Consider the following 22,559-nt stretch of genomic DNA (forward strand, 5'->3'; position numbering starts at 1 on the left):
TAAAACTCATAGAAAAAACAGGTGTGTATGTTCGTGATTGCATTTGGCAACAGTTTCTTAAATATGGCATCAAAAGACAGAAACAGATTAAGGATTTCATCAAAATCTAAAAAATAAAAGCTTCTATGCTTCAAATGTAACCATCAAGCAAAAGTGAAAAGGCAAGGTGATGAATAAAATATTTGAAAATCATATCCCTGATAAGGGGTCTGTAGTTAGGATATAGATAGAACTCTTACAATAATGAAAAGACAGTCCAATATAAAAATGGGCAAAATAAATGATTAGTTCTTTAAGCAAGATATAGAAATGAATAATGACCACATATAAAGGTGAGATGCTCAACATCACTAGTTCTAAGAAATATGCAAATTAAAACCACAAGACAGATGGAACTCAACAAGTGTATTATGCTAAGTGAAATAAGTCAGAGAAAGACAAATACCATATGATTTCACTCCTATGTGGAATTAAGAGAAAAAAAAAACCAACAACAGATGAACATAGGGGAAGGTGGAAAAAAAGGAGAGAAAGAGAGGCAAACCATAAGAGACTCTCAACCATAGAGAATAAACTAAGTGTTGCTGTCGAGGTGGGCAGGGGGGGCTAGATGAGTGATGGGTATTAAGGAAGGCACTTGTACTGATGAGCACTGGGTATTTAAGTGAGGAATCACTAAATTCTACTCCTGACACCAATATTACATGATATGTCAACTAACGAGAATTCAAATAAAAATTTGAAACAAATGAAAATACCCCTACAACGTGTCATTTTACACCCAATAGGATAGCTATAACAAAAACAACAGATAATGACAAACATTGACAAGAATCAGGGAAAATGAGAATCCTCAAACACTGGTGACATAAATGTAAAATGGTGCAGCCAGTTTGGAAAATAGTCTGGCAGTTCCTCAAAAGGTTTAAACCAAAAATGTTAAAGGTCCTTTAACATATGAACTAACAATTCCATTTATAAGTATATACCCAAGAGAAGTGAAATGTTCACGCAAAAGCTTGTACATGCGTATTCACAACAGCATTATTAACAACAGCCAAAAAGTGTAACAGCTCAAACGTCCACCAAATGATAAATACATAAATAAAATGTGGGCTGTCCATATGGTGGGATAGTATTCAGAAATAAAAAAATAATAAAGTTCTGACACATGGCACAAAATAAATCTAAAAACATGCTAAACCAAAGAAGGCAGTCACAAAGGATCAAATATTTGGTGATTCCATTGAGATGACCTGTCCAAAATCAGCAGCAAATCGATAGAGACAGAGACTAGAACGGTGACTACCTATGGCTAAGAAGAATAGGGAGGGGGAAACTAGCATGAGGTGCCAGTTAAAGGGCATAGGGTTTATTTTTACGGTGACAAAATGTTCTAAAATGGATTGTGGTAGTCTTTGAATATGCATCTTATGTTCATTATATCTCAATAAAGTTATTACCAAAAATATATATCAAGTATGTAAGATTAATAGGAAAATCTGTATTTTACTGCTCAAAGCACAGAGGGATTTATTTCCCAATGATTTTAGAGTCCCAAAACTAATTAAAAATTACCTTCTGTCTTAGCATATTAATCTGAATTTCCATTTCCGTTTGACTGGTTTTTAAATCTCCATAGAAAGGAAGCTCTCCATTTTCATATTTACTTAACATCCTTCTTAACATGTTTAAGTGGTTCTTAAGCCTGCAGAAGGTATAGAATGAGTAAGTCAGGTCCTTTAAGAAGAAATATTTAATACTTATTTAAATAGATAATATGTTCTATCACATAAACAAATCTATACTTATGATATCTCATTTGTTCCAATCTCTCATTGTTTGAGAGAATACCAACTAAATTACATTGCTAAGTAAAAAATATGGAAAAGATTTTTATGACACATATGGCAGTTAAAGAGTTAACAGGGTAACTATATTAAGAGTTCTTGTAAGTTATTATTAATATCTATTTCAGTATGTGAATATAAAAATTAATCTATTATTAGGTAGTAGAGGCTAGTAATCCACGGTGAGGAAGAAAAGCATCCTCATCTATTAATGTTTTATAAAGACACAAAAATACATTTTGGTACCCACCTACCACAGTCTAAAAGAAGGAAAGAAAATACAGACAAAAAACATCAAAGGAGATCATTCAAAACAGAAAGAGAAACAGGAAAGAAAAATATTTATAAAGTTTGAATTCAGAGGAAGAAGGAAGAGGCAGAGCTGTAGAAGAAAGGAAATCAGCAGAGAGGGAATGTATGATGATGGCCTATGAGACTGTTTTAAACAAAAATCTAATACCTTGGCTAGTACACTCTTAGGAAAGTGAAGGATGCCAAACAATGCAGAGAAACAAAGTTAAATGACAGAAAAGTTTTGGCGGATCAGAGCAAAACTTAAATACTCAGCAAATAAGCAGAAAGGAAGCCAGGTGGGAGCTTCAGAGACATCGGAAAGACTTTTTTAAAAATCTGAGTAGTGAAATTGCTCATTTTATTCTTCATGAAGTCAGACATATATTTTTGTATGAATGATATATTTTATAACTAGAAAATGCAGGAAGAAAATGTAAGCCACTTGAGTCAGAGATGGCAGAGCAAGAGGAGAACATAGTTTTGTCTGATCCCAGAAATTCAGCCAGAGAGCTTTCAAATCATTCTGAACACCTGTGAAATCAACCAGAGATCTAAGGAAAGAATTGCAGCATTTCTACAAATAGAAAAGTGACCACTTTCTGCAAGTCTTGGTTAACTTTCACCTTCAGAGTTACATTCTATTCTTTCACCGTACTTAATTTTATTTCTATATACATGTAAGTCCTGCTTGTTTTTCCTTTGGGATATATTTCTCTAACAAAAAGACATAGGATATGGTATATTGCTCAGTTCTGTTCAACTGGGTGATAATATCTTTTTTTACAATTTATTCATGATAGTCACAGAGAGAGAGAGAAAAAAGAGAGAGAGAGAGAGAGGCAGAGACATAGGCAGAGGGAGAAGCAGGCTCCATGCACCAGGAGCCCGACGTGGGATTCGATCCCAGGTCTCCAGGATCACGCCCTGGGCCAAAGGCAGGCGCTAAACCACTGCGCCACCCAGGGATCTCCGATAATATCCTTTTTATTTTGACTTTTAATTTCCATTTTTACACTTACATTCTAGACTTTCCTTGTATTTAATTTTATTTTTGTATATATACAAGGTTTCCTCTTAACCATTTGGGGATGCAATTTCCTAACAAAAAGACCAAAATTCACATAGTATCGGTGTACTGCTCTGCTCTCTTGATCTCTCTAATTCTATTATCTCCTTTGTTAACCTTTATTTATTTTTTTTTTCCTTTGTTAACCTTTAAATTGGCTTCGGGTCTCTTCTGATTTGTTTAGCATGTATTTATCTGGGGTCATTCTTGATATTTTTCTTTCTGTTCTCTCACTCATCTCTTCTTCTCTGGACAGAATGACAAGATGGAAAAACTCACCGCCACAAAGAAAACAAGAGGTAGTACTGACTGCCCAGAACCTAAGCAGCATGGATAGAAGGAAGAGGCTGGAGCGAGAGTTCAGAATAATGACCATCAAGATAATAGCTGGGCTTAAAAGACACACAGAGGACACTAGAGAATGCCTTTCTGGAGAAATAAAACAACTGATATCTAATCAAGTTGAGATAAAAAAGGCTAATCTTAGTGAGATGCAATAAAAAATGAAGGTTCTAACTGCTAGGATAAATGAGGCTTCACAGAGAAGTAGTGATATAGAAGACAAAACAATGGAGAATAAAGAAGCTGAGGAAAAGCAAGAGAAACAACCACTGGACGATGACAGGAGAATTTGAGAGATGAGTCGTACCACACAGCAAAACAATGTTAGAATAATGGGGATCCCAGAAAAAGAGGGGAAGGAGGGGGCAGAAGGCATATTTGAGCAAATTATAGCAGAGATCTTCCCTCATCTGGGGAAAGAAACAGGCACTCAAGTGCCAGGAGGCACAGAGAACCTTCCTCAAAATCAATAAAAAATAGGTCAATATCTCCAAGCAAAGCTTGCAAATTTCAGACACAAAGAGAAAATCCTGAAAGCAGCTTGGAACACGAGGCCCTGAACCAAGAAGGAGAGAAATATTCAACTGGCAGCGGATCTATCCAAAGAGATAGCAGGCCAGAGAGAGCTGGCATGATATACTCAGGGTGCTCAATGAGAAGAATCTACAGCTAAGAATTTTATCCAGCAAGGCTCTCATTCAAAATACAAGGGGAGATAAAAAGCTTCCAGCACAAACAGAAACTAAAAGAATTTGTGATCCCTAAAACAGCCCTGCAAGAAGTGGTAAAGGGGAACCTTTAAGCAAACAGAGAGCCCAAAAGTAACACAGACCAGAAAGGAACAGACACAGTACACCAAAACACGGACTTGACACGTAATACAATGGCACTACATCCATATCTTTCAATCGTTACTCTGAATGTAAACAAGCCAAATGCCCCAACCAAAACACACAGGGTATCCCAGTGGATTAAAAAAAAAAAAAAGCAAGACCCATCGATATGCTATCTGTAAGAGACTCATTTTTAGACACAAAGACAACCCCAGATTGAAGGTGAGGGGGTGGAAAACCATTTTATCATATTAAAGGACATTAAAAAAAAAACTGAGGTGGCAATCTTGATATCAGACAAGTTGTATTTTAAACCAAAGACTGCATTAAGAGATGAAGAAAGACACTATGCCATAATTAAAGGGTCTATCCAAAGAGAAAATTGAACAATTATAAGTTTTAATGCCTCTAAAGTAGGAGCAGCCAACTATATAAACCGATTTTCTGTTAAGATTTCATTTATTTATTTATTTGACACAGAGAGAGAACAGAAGCAAGGGCAGCAGGAGAGGGAGAAGCAGACTCCCCACTGAACAGGGAGCCTGATGAGGGCTTGATCCCAGGACCCTGAGAACATGACCTGACCAAAGGCAAGGGCTTAACCGACTGAGCCACCCAGGCCCCCTTATGAACCAATTAATATCAAAATTAAAGGAACACATTGATAGTCATACAATAATAATAGGCACTTTAACACACCACTCACTGTAACGGCCAGATCATCTAAGCAGAAGATCCACAAGGGCACAAGGGCTTTGAATGACACACTGCACAAAATGGACTTCACAGATAACTTCAGAGCATTCCATCCTACAGCAACAGAATACACATTCTTCTCGGGTGCACATGGAACATGTTCCATACTAGATCACGTACTGGGTCATAAATGAGGTCTCAACTGATACCAAAAGATTGGGATCATTCCCTGCATACTTTCAGACCACAATGCTTTGAAACTGAAACTTGATCACAAGAGGAAATTTGGAAAGAATTCAAATACACGGAGGTTAAAGAATCAAGCCAGGGAATAAAAGCACAGTTTTAAAAACCTCATAGAAACAAACGAAAATGGAAACACAACTGCTCAAAACATCTGGGATGTAGCAAAGGTCATCCTAAGAAGGAAGTATATAGCAATACAAGTCTTTCTCAAGAAATGAGAAAGGTCCTAAGTACACAAGCTAACCTTACACCTAAAGGAGCTGGAAAAGAACAGAAGATTAAAACCTAAAACCAGCAGGAGAAGAGAATTCATAAAGATCAGAGCAGAAATCAATGAAATAGAAACCAAAGGAACAGTAGAACACATCAATGAAATCAGGAGCTGGTTCTTTGACAGAATAAGATCAATAAACCCCTGGACAGACATATCAAAAAGAGAACGGACCCAAAGAAATAAGATCGTGAATGAAAGAAGACAGATCACGACCAGCACCAGAGAAATACAGACAACTATAAGAACACATTCTGAGCAACTATATGCCAACAAAGTAAGCAATCTGGAAGAAATGGATCCCTTCCTATCAAAATTGAAAACAGGAAGACACAGGAAACCTGAACAGACCCATAACCAGCAAGGAAATGGGAGCAGTCATCAAATATCTGCCAACAACCAAGAGTCCAGGACCAGGTGGCTTCCCAGGAGAATTCTACCACACATTCCAGGAAGAATTAATCTATTCTTCAGAGCTGTTTATAAAAATTAGTAATGGAAGGGAAACCTTCCAGTGTTCTCTGTGAGGCCAACATTACTCTGATCGCAAAACCAGAGCAAGACCCCACCCAAAAGGAGAATTACACTGCAATATCCCTGATGAACACGGATGCCAAAATTCGCACCAAGGGATCCCTGGGTGGCGCAGCGGTTTGGCGCCTGCCTTTGGCCCAGGGCGCGATCCTGGAGACCCGGGATCGAATCCCACATCGGGCTCCCGGTGCATGGAGCCTGCTTCTCCCTCTGCCTGTGTCTCTGCCTCTCTCTCTCTCTCTCTGTGACTGTCATAAATAAATAAATAAAAATTAAAAAAATAAAAACAAAAAAAACAAACAAACAAAATTCGCACCAAGACACTGGCTGGGAGGATTCAACACTACATTAAAGGATGATTCACCATGTCCAAGTGGGTTTTATGCCTGGGCTGCAAGGGTGATTCGACATCTGCAGATGAATCAATGTGATACACTACAGAAATAAAAGAAAGGATAAGAACCATAGGATCCTCTCAAGAGATGCAGAAAAAGCAGTTGACAAAGTGCAGCACCCTTTCCGGATCAATACTCTTCACAGTGCAGGGAGGAGGGGAGCATATCTCAATATCATAAAAGCCATCTATGAAAAGCCCACACCCGATGCCATTCTTAATGGGGAAAAACTGAGAGCTTTGCCGCTAAGGTCAGGAACACAACAGGGAGGTCCACTCTCTGGACAACCAGTGTTGTTCGACATAGCCTCAGCATTTAGACAACAAAAAGAAATAAAAAGGCGTCTGAATCAGAAAAGAACTCAAACTCTCACTTTTCTCAGAGGACATGATATCCTATGTGGAAAACCCAAAAGACTCTACGCCAACATTGTTAGGACCTTTTCCTGAATTCAGCAAAGCAGCAGGATAGGAAATCCATGCACAGAAATCAGTTGCATTTCTATACACTAACAATGAGATGGAAGAAAGAGAAACTGAGGAGTCAATTCCATTTACCATTGCACTAAACACCATAAGATACCTCGGAATAAACCCACCCAAAGAGACAAGGATCTGTACTCTGAAGACGACAGGACATTCTGGAAAGAAATTGAGAAATCATAAAGAACTGAAATCATTCCATGTTCATGGATTGGAAGAACAAATATTGTTAAAATGTCTATGCAAGCTCGAGCAATCTCTACATTCAATGCAATCTCTATCAAAATACTACCAACTTTTTTTAAGATTTTTTATTTATTTATTCATTAGACACACACACACACACACAGAGAGAGAGAGAGAGACAGAGACAGAGACACAGGTAGAGGGAGAAGCAGGCTCCATGCAGGGAGCCTTTTTATGTTACACAGATAATTATTTCAGCCCCACTCTCCATTCCTTGTTGATGAATTTGCAAAGCTTCCCAGCCTGCTGAAGTCTCAAAAAGAAATGGGTATTGTATAGGTGAGACTAGCAGTGGTAAATTCTACATTAATCAAATATTTTCTCTCTTTTTTATTAGAGGCTAAAATTAACTTCCAAGTTCTTCACATACTCAATCCTCTGCTCAAATCCTTCCAATAGGTTACTATCTCAGAACAAATGTGAAGTCATACTAATGGCCCTCAAGCCCCCTACATAACCTGGCTTCTGCCTTCCTCCTGGCCTCAGCTCCTAGAGATCCCTCCCCTGTTCATGCTCACTCCACTCCTGCTATACAAGAATCCTGCCATCCCTCCCTCAGTAGCCTGAAAATGGAGATCCAGTGCCAAATTAATAAATCACAAAGATACAATTCTATTGGAAAATTTTAAGCCCAAATGGTAGTTACCAATGGAGTTTTGAAATGAGCAAATTATTTGAAAAATGCTTAAATTATAAACCGTGGTGGGAAGATGAAATCAAATATAGCTTTGCTAAGTCACCAGTTATCCCAAATTATGATTTAGTGAAAAGTAGATGCCTTCAAAGAGTGAAAAGGTCACAAGAATAAATGATTTGAGACTAAACATTTAAATTTACATAAATAAAAATAAAAGTATGCTAACTGAAAATGCTTAAAAAGCTATCAAAAAAAAGTACTGAGATATAGCACCTACACTTCAGTTCATGTGACAAATCTGGAGTTAGTTGTCAAGGTAATCCACTTATTTGAACCTCAAGGTCAAAACACTCAGGTATGAGCATTTCCACTTATCTGTTCATCATGGTATTAAAACGTGGTGACAAGAATTAAAACTATTTTAGTAGTACTAACAATAAATTATTAATATCAGACTCCTTTCTTTAACAATGTATAACTTAACCTCTTGAAGTTTCTCATAGATGACGTGCATTTTTATTCAAATTAAAGCACCTTTCAGGTCTAATTTTTATTTGCTGGATACAAGTTATGAAGATTCAAAACTGACCCATAATCATTCAGGTCGTGATCTCGGGGTCATGAAGTGGAGCTCTGCACTGGGCATAGAGCCCACTTTGGATTCTCTCTCCCTCTCCATCTGCCCCACTCCCATTTAGGTGCAGGTGCACTATTTCTCTCCAAAAAAAAAAAAAATAGTACTAATAAGCCATAACCAAACATTACTTTGAACTTTCTAATAGGAAGCTTGAAAAATATTTGTCTTTCTGAATACTTACTTCTCTTTCTTCTTTCTCATCTTCATATCTAAATGCTCTTTCCATTATCTGTTTACATTTATTGATTAACTCCTTATTTTTTTCTCGCAGTAGAAGAGCTCGTTTTTCACCTGCAACTCGAACCATTCTTACAATAACCTGAACCTGGTCTTTGAGATCAATTATAGTCTTTTCTTTACATTCCACTCTGCTGTAGGCATCATCTAGTTGCTCTCGGAGCAACATATTTTCACTTTTTAGTTGGATAATTTCTAAGGATTCATGCTTTCCCATGTATTTATTCACTTCCTTGTTCGTTTTGAGATTTCTGTTCAATTTCCTTCTTCTGACCCTGTGTTTGTTTTGGGTTTCTTTGTAAATGTTCTAAAGCCAACGTCTTTTCTCTGAGAGCATCTCTTGTATACTGGAGCTCAATTTCTAGGGCATTAAATTTACTTTCGACTTCAGAAAGTTGCTGAGAAAGCACCTCATTGTTATCTTTTAGGTTAGACATCTCAAAGTTCATTTTGTCCTGTAAATGACACCACTCATCTTTTGCTCTCTGGAAAGCAAGTTCTAGGTCTCTTTTTGATGCCTGATTTTGATCACGATCCTGTATAGCTGTAGCGAGTCTAGCTCGGTATGATTGAAGTTTTGCTTCCAGTCTTTCTCTATTTAGCTTTTCATCCTGCAATTTAGAGTTCAGCATGGTATTCTCAGTTGTCACAACATTCAGCTGCCCACTAGATTGGAATACTGCATTTGTTAATGTTACCTCATTCAGTTTTATGGCGTTTTGAAGACTGTCATTCTTTTCTTTTTCAGTTTCAGTGTCTTCACAATACCTCTTTTCCTGCTTCTGATTCCTTATTGTGTCTATTTCCAGTCTTAGCATGGCAAGTTCATCTTGCAACATGCGGTTTTCATGTAACAGACCTTTTTCTTTTTCATGAGGAGGAGAAACCTAAGTAAAACAAGAGTCTTTTAGCTGGAACTCAATAAAATGACATTATCATGATTTTCTCTGAAATCAAAGAATATCCTATGTTTATACAAGGAATGGGTTGCAGTTAAGTGGATATCCAACTGGAAAAACACAAAGTTGGATCCAAGCTCAAACTTTTATACAAGCATAAATTCCCCAAAGTTCAAAAGTTTAATTGAAAGCAATGAATGCATGAAAGGAAAAAGAAATCATGACAAAATCCTAAGAATCTCAGAATTGGAAAGGTCTTTCTCTGGTTTACAACAAACTCAGAAGGCTTGAAAGAAAAAAACTAATACATCTGACTACACTAAAATTGAGTTTATAGTCTCATGTCTAACACAGTCCACAGGAAAACCCTTAGCTCTGCATATATTTGGACAGATTCAATTTCCTAACCTCACTTTGTCCTGAGAATATTCCATACGTATTCGACTTTTCTAACATTTCTATACTCAGTTATAAGAATTTTATCTACTGATAACTAATAAATCTAGGCATTGTACTACAAACATGTCTGCACACATTAATTATCTCTTTTAGTTATCACAATTCCAAAATGGAGAGGTTAAAAATACTAAGTGAGCTGCAGGACATTCCCCAGGTCTTTGTACCCACTACCACTATTCTGGCACCAAACTGCAGCTACTTCTCTAGTGTGAATCTTAAATACAAAAGAAGCCTTGTATTTCAGGAGTGGCTGGGTGGCTCAGTCAGTTAAGCCTCTGCCTTCGGCTGAGGTCATGGTCCCCGGATCCTGAGAGCAAGTCCCGTGTCAGGCTCCCTGCTCCACAGAAAGCCTGCTTTTCTCTCTCCCTCTGCCTCCACTCCCCCTGCTTGTGCTCTGTCAAATGAATCCATAAAGTCTTTTAAAAAGAAAAAAAAAAAGCCCTATATTTCAAAATACCAATACTAACTAAGGTAAAATTTATGTAGCTCCTAGAAAAATCATGAGATTATTTGTGGCTGCAACTAATTTTATTTCCTCTTCAGATGTTTAAAATGGCAATAAATGCAGAAGAGGGGAAAATACACTGAGCTATTTTACTAGGAACAAAAGACTTATCAATAAATTATCAGTAAGTATATATTACAGCATATGATTATTTCAAAAGCTCCTTGTAGGGAACCCTGGGTGGCGCAGCGGTTTGGCGCCTGCCTTTGGCCCAGGGCGCGATCCTCGAGACCCGGGATCGAATCCCACATCGGGCTCCTGGTGCATGGAGCCTGCTTCTCCCTCTGCCTATGTCTCTGCCTCTCTCTCTCTGTGACTATCATAAATAAATAAAAAAATTAAAAAAAAAAAGCTCCTTGTAATGAAATCAGATACTACTTGGAGCAAATTGTTATTCATCTCAAAAGTAGGAGACTAACATCTGAAGTAAGGTCTTAAAACGGGCTACACTTTTCCTCCTGTTCATCAGTGGAAGTGTGAAACTAACCCCTCTATGAATACAGAGGTGGTGAAGGAATTGCCAAAAACTAAAACATATGTTGTTAGTAGCAAGAGTTTTGTGCTTATGGAAAGCTCATAAATTCCATACTATTTTCCAAAATAATAAAAACTTCTACTTCAGATAAGGGCATTATGAATGTCACTATTTGACACCTGCAGACAAATGCATTTAAATTAATGAATGCGACATCTTAAAAGCCATCTATGAAAAGCCCACAGCAAATACCATTCTCAATGGGGAAGCACTGGGAGCCTTTCCCCTAAGATCAGGAACAAGACAGGGATGTCCACTCTCACCACTGCTGTTCAACATAGTACTGGAAGTCCTAGCCTCAGCAATCAGACAACAAAAAGACATTAAAGGCATTCAAATTGGCAAAGAAGTCAAACTCTCCCTCTTCGCCGATGACATGATACTCTACATAGAAAACCCAAAAGTCTCCACCCCAAGATTGCTAGAACTCATACAGCAATTCGGTAGCGTGGCAGGATACAAAATCAATGCCCAGAAGTCAGTGGCATTTCTATACACTAACAATGAGACTGAAGAAAGAGAAATTAAGGAGTCAATCCCATTTACAATTGCACCCAAAAGCATAAGATACCTAGGAATAAACCTAACCACAGATGTAAAGGATCTATACCCTCAAAACTATAGAACACTTCTGAAAGAAATTGAGGAAGACACAAAGAGATGGAAAAATATTCCATGCTCATGGATTGGCAGAATTAATATTGTGAAAATGTCAATGTTACCCAGGGCAATATACACGTTTAATGCAATCCCTATCAAAATACCATGGACTTTCTTCAGAGAGTTAGAACAAATTATTTTAAGATTTGTGTGGAATCAGAAAAGACCCCGAATAGCCAGGGGAATTTTAAAAAAGAAAACCATAGCTGGGGCATCACAATGCCAGATTTCAGGTTGTACTACAAAGCTGTGGTCATCAAGACAGTGTGGTACTGGCACAAAAACAGACACATAGATCAGGGGAACAGAATAGAGAATCCAGAAGTGGACCCTGAACTTTATGGGCAACTAATATTTGATAAAGGAGGAAAGACTATCCATTGGAAGAAAGACAGTCTCTTCAATAAATGGTGCTGGGAAAATTGGACATCCACATGCAGAAGAATGAAACTAGACCACTCTCTTGCACCATACACAAAGATAAACTCAAAATGGATGAAAGATCTAAATGTGAGACAAGATTCCATCAAAATCCTGGAGAAGACCACAGGCAACACCCTTTTTGAACTCGGCCATAGTAACTTCTTGCAAGATACATCCACGAAGGCAAAAGAAACAAAAGCAAAAATGAACTATTGGAACTTCATCAAGATAAGAAGCTTTTGCACAGCAAAGGATACAGTCAACAAAACTCAAAGACAACCTACAGAATGGGAGAAGATATTTGCAAATGACATATCAGATAAAGGGCTAGTTTCCAAGATCTATAAAGAACTTATTAAACTCAACACCAAAGAAACAAACAATCCAATCATGAAATGGGCAAAAGACATGAACAGAAATGTCACAGAGGAAGACATAGACATGGCCAACATGCATATGAGAAAATGCTCTGCATCACTTGCCATCAGGGAAATACAAATCAAAACCACAATGAGATACCACCTCACACCGGTGAGAATGGGGAAAATTAACAAGGCAGAAAACAACAAATGTTGGAGAGGATGCGGAGAAAAGGGAACCCTCTTACACTGTTGGTGGGAATGTGAAGTGGTGCAGCCACTCTGGAAAACTGTGTGGAGGTTCCTCAAAGAGTTAAAAATAGACCTGCCCTACGACCCAGCAATTGCACTGTTGGGGATTTACCCCAAAGATACAAATGCAATGAAACGCCGGGACACCTGCACCCCGATGTTTATAGCAGCAATGGCCACGATAGCCAAACTGTGGAAGGAGCCTCGGTGTCCATCGAAAGATGAGTGGATAAAGAAGATGTGGTTTATGTATACAATGGAATATTACTCAGCTATTAGAAATGACAAATACCCACCATTTGCTTCAATGTGGATGGAACTTGAGGGTATTATGCTGAGTGAAGTAAGTCAGTCGGAGAAGGACAAACATTATATGTTCTCATTCATTTGGGGAATATAAATAATAGTGAAAGGGAATATAAGGGAAGGGAGAAGAAATGTGTGGGAAATATCAGAAAGGGAGACAGAACGTAAAGACTGCTAACTCTGGGAAACGAACTAGGGGTGGTAGAAGGGGAGGAGGGCGGGGGGTGGGAGTGAATGGGTGACGGGCACTGGGGGTTATTCTGTATGTTAGTAAATTGAACACCAATAAAAAATAAATTAAAAAAAATTACTCAGCCATCAAAAAGAATAAAATATTGCCATTTGTGACAACATGGATGGAGCTAGGAAATATTATGCTAAGAGAAATAAGTCAGAGAAGGACAAATACCATATGATTTCACTCATGTGTAATTTAAGAAACAAAACAAATGAGCAAAAGGGGAAAAGAGAGGCAGATTAAGAAACAGACTCAACTATAGAGAAGAAACTAATGGTTTGGTGGGGGGAATAGATAGGGGGATGGGTGAAAGATGATGGGGATTAAGGCGTGCACTTATTGTGACGAGCACCTGGTGTTGTATGGAACTGTTGAACCACTATATTGTACACCTGAAACTAACATTACACTGTGTTAACTAATTGGAATTTAAATTAAAACTTAAAAAATAAAAAAATTAATTAATTAATTAATTAATGGACTACAAACTTCACTCCTCCCTATATAGACCCGTATGTGTATGTATGTACGTATGTATATATGTATATATATACACACACACTCACCCACAAATATATATGTATTCTTTTAAAATCCTCTGTACTTACCATAATGTACAGGGTTGGTTTTTTAGAAATATACACATGCATGGAGAAAAATAATAATTCCAAAAAATAAAATATACATACGTACAAATACATACACACGTACTTCAAAATAACTAAAGAAAATACCTCAGAATTCATTTTAGTATGAGACATTTCTGTCTCATTTCGTTTGCAAAGGTGATTGTTTAGAATTCCATCTTGGGTGGGATGGGGGCAAGGTGAGGGAGGAGTAGGGATCCTCAAGCACCTGGCCCCACCAACTTACCTTGATAACTTTTTTTTTTTTTTAAGATTTTATTTATTTATTCATGATAGTCACAGAGGAGAGAGAGAGAGAGGCAGAGACACAGGCAGAGGGAGAAGCAGGCTCCATGCACCAGGAGCCCGACGTGGGATTCGGCCCCGGGTCTCCAGGATCGCGCCCTGGGCCAAAGGCAGGCGCCAAACCGCTGCGCCACCCAGGGTTCCCCCTTGATAACTTTCAAATCATCCTGAACACCTACGAATTCGACCTGAGATTGATTGATGATTGATTTTTATTTACTTTTTTACTGGAGCTCGATTTGCCAACATATAGTATAACACCCAGTGCTCATCCCGTCAAGTGCCCCCCCTCCCCCGGCAAGTGCCCGACCTGAGATTTTTTTTTTTAAAGATTTATTTATTTATGATAGAGAGAGAAAGAGAGAGAGAGAGGCAGAGACACAGGAGGAGGGAGAAGCAGGCTCCATGCTGGGAGCCCCATGTGGGACTTGATCCCGGGACTCAGCCCTGGTCAGCCCTGGTCAGCCCTGGGTCAAAGGCAGGCGCCAAACCGCTGAGCCACCCAGGGATCCCCCCGAACTGAGATTTAAAGAGAGAACAGTCAGAACGCTACAGAGAGAAGGGTTTTCGCTCCTAACAAGGTAGGGAGGTGGAAAAAAATAAAAAAGAATCAGGTGGGGAGGGGCACCTGGAGGAGCCGGGCTGAGGCCTGCAGCGGGGAAAGCCTCCCAGGCGGGAAAGCGCAGCCCCGGAGAAGCGGACAAGTGGGAGCTTTAAAATCCGCCCGGGATTCCTCCGGGATGGAAAGGCACTCAGCTGGGAACTCCGCCAGGACGTGGGGGGTGGGGACCTCCAGTCTCCGGGGTCACTGACAGAGGAAGTGTGCAGGGTCGAGCGCCCCCCACACCGGCCCAGCTCCGTAAAGGGCTGGAGCGCGCTGCGCGGGGCCTCGGGGAGAAGCAGGTGTGTCGGGAGGGGCTCCGGGAGCCAGACTCCAGCAGCGCAGGCCCCGGACCCCAGGGGACACAGCCGGGATCCTGCTCCCCCCGGGACAGGCCGAGGCGGAGAGGGCCCAGGACAGCGAGGACACTCCTGCCCCTCCTGCCCCGGGAGCATCCAGGCCCCTGTGGACTGGGAGATGGCGGGAGTCACTGCAGGGGGCGCCCTCCAGGGCCAGGGAGACCTGGCCGCCGCCGGTGTGGTTGTCCCTCCTGGTGTCACTCGGTGCCTGGGAGAGGCGTGGCCGCCAGGGGACACGGGCCTCACGGGAGGTCAGGTCGGCTCCCCGTGACCCTGCACCCAGCAGGGGGCAGGGCAGCTCCCCAAGGTACACACACCTGAGAATCGGCACAGCCCGCCCCTCCCCCAGAAGACCAGCTGGAAGGACAGGGGAAGAGCAAGTTCCCCACCCAGCAGCGCTGGAAAGCTCCAGGGGAAGTCGAGGGATCTACAGTATATAGAACTAGAGGGTACCCCTCTTCCCCGCCCCCCACCCATGTTCCAGTACAACTCATTTTTATATCAGACTGTAAGTTTCCAATTTTCTTTCTCTTTTCCCACCTTAACTACAATATTTTGCCACCTCTTCATTTTCAGGTTTCTTCCTTTTTGACTCATATTTTTACAATTACACGTCTTAGATAGATTTTCCACTTCTAGATTCCCTTCAACATACTCAACTTTGGGAGCTAGACGAGATATGTTTTGTGTGTGTGTGTGCTTTTTTGTTTTCTCTACCTCATTTTGTTCTACAATGGCACAATACCTTCTAAAACAGGACGAGCATGCACCCAGAACCAAGTGGTATACCGTGCTGGTTCATTCTGTGAGACTATATTCTCTCTTCGTTCCCATTCTGCCCCCCTTTTTATCTCATTTATGTTTTGGGGAACAATGTTGGGTCTCTCTACAAGTATTTCTGGTTTATAGAAATTTGGGACTCAGTATCTTCTAACATACAGAACTTAATACACCCAGGACCAAGAGGATCACCCCCTAGGACCCCTCAGGTAGACTACATTCTCCCTCCACTACAACTTCATCACCACCACCATGTCCCAGTCCCCCCCAACATTTTATTTTTCTACTTCTTTTTTTCTTTTTCCCCTCTTTACCTTTGCTTTTTTTTTCTCTTTTTTTCTTCCTTGGCATTCTTGGCCTTTTATTTTCTACTACTTTGTTTTAAAATTTGTTTTTCACTTTAGTGGTCATTTTGTGTTATTTTGTTCTTCTCTTCGTTTTCAATTTCATGTCATGGACCTTGTCAGAATCATCGAAGGATAAGAAACCTTGGGTGGCTCAGTGGTTTAGTGCCTGCCTTCAGCTCAAGGCATGATCCTGGAGTCCCAGGATCAAGTGCCACATCAGGCTCCCTGCATGGAGCCTGCTTCTCCCTCTGCTTGTGTCTCTGCCCCTCTCTCGGTGTCTCTCATGAATACATAAATGAAATGTTTAAAAACAATCATCTAAGGTGAAATTGACTTAGATTGTGGTTGATATTCTTGACTCAGCCCGTTCATACAGCCACTCTGCAGTGAGCAAAATGACTAGAAGGAAGATCTCACCACAAAAGAATCAGAAACAGTACTCTCTTCCACAGACTTATAGAATTTGAATTACAATTTGATGTCAGAAAGCCAATTCAAAAGCACAATTATAAAGCTAGTGGTGGCTCTGTAAAAAAGCAGAGAGTATTAAAGAAACTTCATGACTGCAGAATTTTGATCTACTTAGTCCAAAATTAAAAATTAATTAAATGAGATGCAATCCAAACTGAAGGTCCTAACAATGAGGGTTAATGAGTTAGAGGAAAGAGTGAGTGCCACAGAAGACAAGTTGATGGCAAAGAGGAAAGCTTAAGAGAAAACAGAAAAACAATTAAAAGACCATGAGGAAAGGTTAAGGGAAATAATCGAGAGCCTCAGAAGGAAAAAATATACGCATAATTGGGGTTCCACAGGAGGGCCAGAGGGCCAGAAAGGATATTTGAACAAATCATACCTGTGAACTTCCCTAATTTTGGGGAGGGAAAAAGGCATTCAGGTCCAGGAGATAGAGAGGTCCCCCACCAAGGGGAAGGGAAAAAAAGCAGAACTCGACATTTAATGATGAAACAAGCAAATTCCAAAGAAAAAGAAAGTCCTTAAAACAGCAAGAAACAAGAGATTTCTAACTTATATGGGGAGAAATATTAGATTAACAGCAGACCTCTCCACAGAGATCTGGCAGGCCAGAAACAGCTGGCAGGAAATATTCAGGGTTCTACATGACAAGAACATGCAGCCAAGAATACTCTATCCAGTGAGCCTTTGGTTCAGAATAGGATAAAGAGCTTCTAAGATAGGCAGAAGCTGAAAGAATATGTGACCACCAAACCAGCTCTGCAAGTAATATTAATGGGGACCCTGTAAAAGAAAGAGGAAGCCCAAAGAAATAATCCACAAAAGCAGGGACTGAATAGACATTACAATGACAGTAAATTAACATCTTTCAATAGGTACTCTGAATGTGAATGGGCTAAATGATCCCATCAAAAAACGCAGGGTTTCAGACTGGATAAAAAAATCAAGACCCATCTATTTGCTGTCTACAAGAGACTCATTTTAGATATAAGGACACCTACAGCATGAAAATAAAAGGTTGGAGAACCATTTACCATTCACATGGTCTTCAAAAGAAAGCAGGGGTAGCCATCCTTATATCAGATAAATTAAAGTTTATCCCAAAGACTGCAGTTAAGAGATGAAGAGGGACACTATATCATACTTGAAGGGTCTATCCAACAAGAAGATCTAACAATCATGAATATTTATGCTTCTAATGTGGGAGCTTCCAAGTCTATCAATGAATTAATAACCAAAGTAGGGGCATACTTAGATAATAATACACTAGTAGTAGGAGACTTAAACACGGCACGTTCTGCAAATGACAGATCTTCTAAGCACAACATCTCCAAAGAAACAAGAGCTTTAAATGATACACTACACCACATGGATTTCACAGATATTTACAGAACTTTACATCCAAAAGCAACTGAATACACAGTCTTCTCATGGAACTTTCTCAGAATAGGCCACCCGATACCAAAACATTGGGACTGTCCCCTGCATATTTTCAGACCACAATGCTTTGAAACTAGAACTCAATCACAAGAAGAAATCTGGAAGAAACTCAAACACAGGGAGGAGAAAGACCATCCTGCTGAAAGATGAATGGGTCAACCAGAAAATTAGAGAAGAAATAAAAAGATTCATGGAAACTAATGAAAATGAAGATACAACCATTCAAAATCCTTGGGATACAGCCAAAGCAATCCTAAGCGGGAAATGCATTGCAATACAAGCATCCCTCAAAAGATTGGAAAAAAACCTCAAAGACACAAGCTAACCTTGCACCTAAAGGAATTGGAGAAAGAACAGTAAATAAAACCTACACCAAGCAGAACAGAGAGAGTGAAGATTTGAGCAGAACTCAATGAAATAGAGACCAGAAGAACTGTGGAACAGATCAACAAAACCAGGAGTTGGTTCTTTGAAAGGAAGAATAAGATACGTAAACCATTAGCCAGCCTTTTAAAAAACAAAGGAGAAAAGACTCTAATTAATAAAATCACGAATGAAAAAGGAGAGATCACCACCAATACCAAGGAAAACCTAACCAAAGAGATAAAGGATTTATACCCTAACAACTACAGAACACTTCTGAAAGAAATCCAGGAAGACACAAAGAGATGGAAAAATATTCCATGCTCATGGATTGGAAGAATTAATATTGTCAAAATGTCTATGCTAACCCAGGGCGATTTACATTCAATGCTTTCCTATCCACATACCATGGACTTTCTTCACTTTCTTCAGAAAGCTGGAATAAATAATCTTAAGATTTGTGTGGAATCAGAAAAAACCCCGAACAGCTAGGGGAATATTGAAAAAGAAAACCAGAGCTGGGGACATCACAATGCCGGATTTCAAGTTGTCTTACAAAGCTTTGATCATCAAGACAGTGTGGTACTGGCACAAAACCAGACAAATAGATCAATAGAACAGAAGAGAGAATCCAGAAATGGGCCCTCGAATCCATGGTCAAGTTATATTTGACAAAGCAGCAAAGACTATCCACTGGAAAAAGGACACTCTCTTCAATAAATGGTGCTGGGGGGGATCCCTGGGTGGCGCAGTGGTTTGGCGCCTGCCTTTGGCCCAGGGCATGATCCTGGAGACCCGGGATCGAATCCCACATCAGGCTCCCGGTGCGTGGAGCCTGCTTCTCCCTCTGCCTATGTCTTTGCCTCCCTCTCTCTCTCTCTGTGACTATCATAAATAAATAAAAAATAATAATAAAATAAATAAATAAAATAAATGGTGCTGGGAAAACTGGACAGCCACGTGCAGAAGAATGAGACTAGACCACTCTCTTGCACCACACGCAAAGATAAACTCAAAATGGAGGAAAGATCTAAACGTGAGACAGGAATCCATCAGAATCCTAGAGGAGGGATCCCTGGGTGGCGCAGTGGTTTGGCGCCTGCCTTTGGCCCAGGGCGCGATCCTGGAGACCCAGGATCGAATCCCACGTCGGGCTCCCGGTGCATGGAGCCTGCTTCTCCCTCTGCCTGTGTCTCTGCCTCATTCTCTCTCTCTCTCTCTGTGAGTATCACAAATAAATAAAAATTAAAAAAGAAAAAAAAAGAATCCTAGAGGAGAACACAGGCAACAGCCTTTGTAAACTCGGCCACTGCAGCTTCTTGCAAGATAGATCTATGAAGGCAAAGGGAAACAATAGCAAAAATAAACCATTGGGACCTCATCAAGATAAAAATCTTCTGCACAGCAAAAGAAACAGTCAACAAAACTAAAAGATAACCTACAGAATGGGAGAAGTTATTTGCAAATGACCTATCAGGTAAAGGGCTAGTATCCAAGATCTATAAAGAACTTAGTAAACTCAACAGCAAAGAAACAATCCAATCATGAAATGGGCAAAAGACATGAGCAGAAATTTCACCAAAAAAGACATACAAATGGCCAACGAGCACATGAGAAAACACTCCACATCACTTGCCATCAGGGAAATACAAATCAAAACCACAATGAGATACCACGTCACACCAGTGAGAATGGGGAAAATTAACAAGACAGGAAACAACAAATGTTGCAGAGGAGGTGGAGAAAGGGGAACCCTCTTGTACTGTTGGTGGGAATGTGAACTGGTACAGCCACTATGGAAAACTGTGTGGAGGTTCCTCAAAGAGTTAAAAATAGAGCTACCCTATGACCCAGCAATAGCACCACTCGGGATTTACCCCAAAGATAGAGATGCAGTGAAAAACCGCGACACCTGCACCCCAATGTTTATAGCAGCATTTTCCAGAATAGCCAGACGGTGGATGCAGCCTGAGTATCCATCAAATGATGAATGGATATAGAAGATGTGGTCTATATATAAAATGGAATATTACTCAGTCCCTAGAAATGACAAATAACCAGCATTTGCTTCAATGTGCACGGAACTTCAATGTGCATGGAACAAACTAGGGGTGGTGGAAGGGGAGGAGGGCAGGGGGTGGGGGTGAATGGGTGACGGGCACTGAGGGGGGCACTTGACGGGATGAGCACTGGGTGTTATTCTGTATGTTGGTAAATTGAACACCAATAAAAAATAAATTTATTATAAAAAACAAGAAGTAAAGAAGAGCAATATAGTAAAGAAGTTGAAATCAAACAACTTCAACTTAATCTTAGAAGACGAAACTTGGAATTGAAGGGTGTAAAAAATAATTTGAATCAGGTAAATTTTTGGCAGTAATTGTATATTTCCATCAATATTATTTATAGTATCCCTTTGATATAATACATATTGTTAGGCTTCAAATAGATTAAACATTTCATTTTAACCTAATAGCAACCATGATCTTTGTAGCCACAATTACTACCTTATTGGAATTCTTGGCCTCTCACATATGCCCTATGTATATATTTTGAATGAAGGGATGGAAGGTAAAATGAGATAAATGTTATATTGATTTATTGATTTATGGAATTGTATTTATTTTTACACAGAGCATGGGCTGGGGGGAAAGGAGTAGAGGGAGAGGGAGGGAAATGAATCTCCAGCAGACTCTGGTTCTGAGTCTCATGATCTGAGTCTCCAGCCTCACCTGGTTCGGAGTCTCGTGATCGTGAGATCATGACCTGAGCCATAAAAAGAGTTGGACACTTAACCCACTGAGCCCCCAGGTGTCCCAGTTTTGAATTTTTTAATGTTGAAATATGAGCTAGATTTCCTTGAGATGCTGATGAAGCTAGTTAAATGTTTTACACAGAAATTTTATTTCACAATACTATGTCTACTTGTATTTTTACTCTATGGCACATTTTGCTGTCATTTAATTTAAAATTTGAATTATTCATTGAGGATGAAAAGCCTTGTTATAAAAAAGGCCACTCTTGAACATTTTTTTTAAGTTCTCTTAAGCCTTTTGACTTTTTTTTTTAATGATAAGATCCAAAATCCTAATGAAAATGTGTCTCTAGGTTATAGAAGAGCAAAATGATGTTCAGAGGCAGCTTTCGCGAGAACAGAATGCCCAGAGTATTACATGATGGAATACTATTTTTTTTGTATATTTGTTATTGGAGTTCGATTTGCCAACATACAGCATAACACCCAGTGCTCACCTGTCAAATGCCCCCTCAGTGCCCGTCACCCAGTCTCCCCACCCCCCGCCCACCTCCCCTTCCACTATCCCTTGTTCATTTCTCAGAGTTAGGAGTCTCTAATGTGTTGTCACCCTCTCTACTTTTTCCCACTGATTTTCTCTCCTTTCCCCTATAATCCTTTTCAGTATTTTTATAGTCCCCATAGAGTGAAACCATATGATGTTTGTCTGTCTATGATTGACTTACTTCACTCAGCTCTTCTTTACTTCTTAATTGCTCCTTAATATTTATATATAAAATTTCAGCACTTCTTCTTTTTTCTTTTTCTTGTTTTAAGGTCAATCTGCAAATGCATGTGTTCATTTTAAAATTTGTTTTGTTAGCAATAAAACTTTTATTTTATGATCTGGTTCCACATATGTTGGTTCATTATCCAAAGGAAATTTTTCTGTTCTCAATTTTTTTCCCTTTCTAGGGCTCATGTTTTTCAATTTATCACTTCAATATCTTCAAAAAGATATATAGTTTAAAAGAAGCAATGAGAAAGCATTTTGCAACTTAGTAAGTTTTAGTCAGTAATAACTCTGGGAGATGTTGTAAGCAAAGGAATTCTGAAATTATTTAAGA

The 22,559-nt window shown here is 39.6% G+C and overlaps 2 protein-coding genes across 4 annotated transcripts in view; both read right to left on the reverse strand.

Moving 5' to 3' along the window:
* LOC112674605 (ankyrin repeat domain-containing protein 26) overlaps window positions 1–1,710 on the reverse strand; it is a 140,713-nt gene extending 139,003 nt beyond the window's left edge. Inside the window, exon 1 of the mRNA XM_035713398.2 lies at window positions 1,579–1,710. The gene's annotated coding sequence lies outside the window, so the exon portion shown is untranslated. The remainder of the gene's footprint in view (window positions 1–1,578) is intronic.
* Window positions 1–22,559, reverse strand: part of LOC118353980 (ankyrin repeat domain-containing protein 26-like) — a 52,352-nt gene that overhangs the window by 15,709 nt on the left and 14,084 nt on the right. The window contains exons 5-7 of one of the 3 annotated variants that reach the window (XM_049100383.1): window positions 22,179–22,275; window positions 9,465–9,653; window positions 8,977–9,377 (exon numbers count right to left, since the gene is read on the reverse strand). In XM_049100383.1, coding sequence (XP_048956340.1) covers window positions 8,988–9,377; window positions 9,465–9,653; window positions 22,179–22,275 — 676 coding nt within the window. In that variant the 3' untranslated portion in view covers window positions 8,977–8,987. Of the gene's footprint in view, window positions 1–8,976; window positions 9,654–22,178; window positions 22,276–22,559 lie in introns of those variants that run through there. The other 2 variants (XM_049100385.1, XM_049100382.1) reach the window with 2 other exon arrangements.

This window comes from Canis lupus, chromosome 2, assembly GCF_003254725.2.
Source record: "Canis lupus dingo isolate Sandy chromosome 2, ASM325472v2, whole genome shotgun sequence".
NCBI classification, from domain to species: domain Eukaryota; kingdom Metazoa; phylum Chordata; class Mammalia; order Carnivora; family Canidae; genus Canis; species Canis lupus.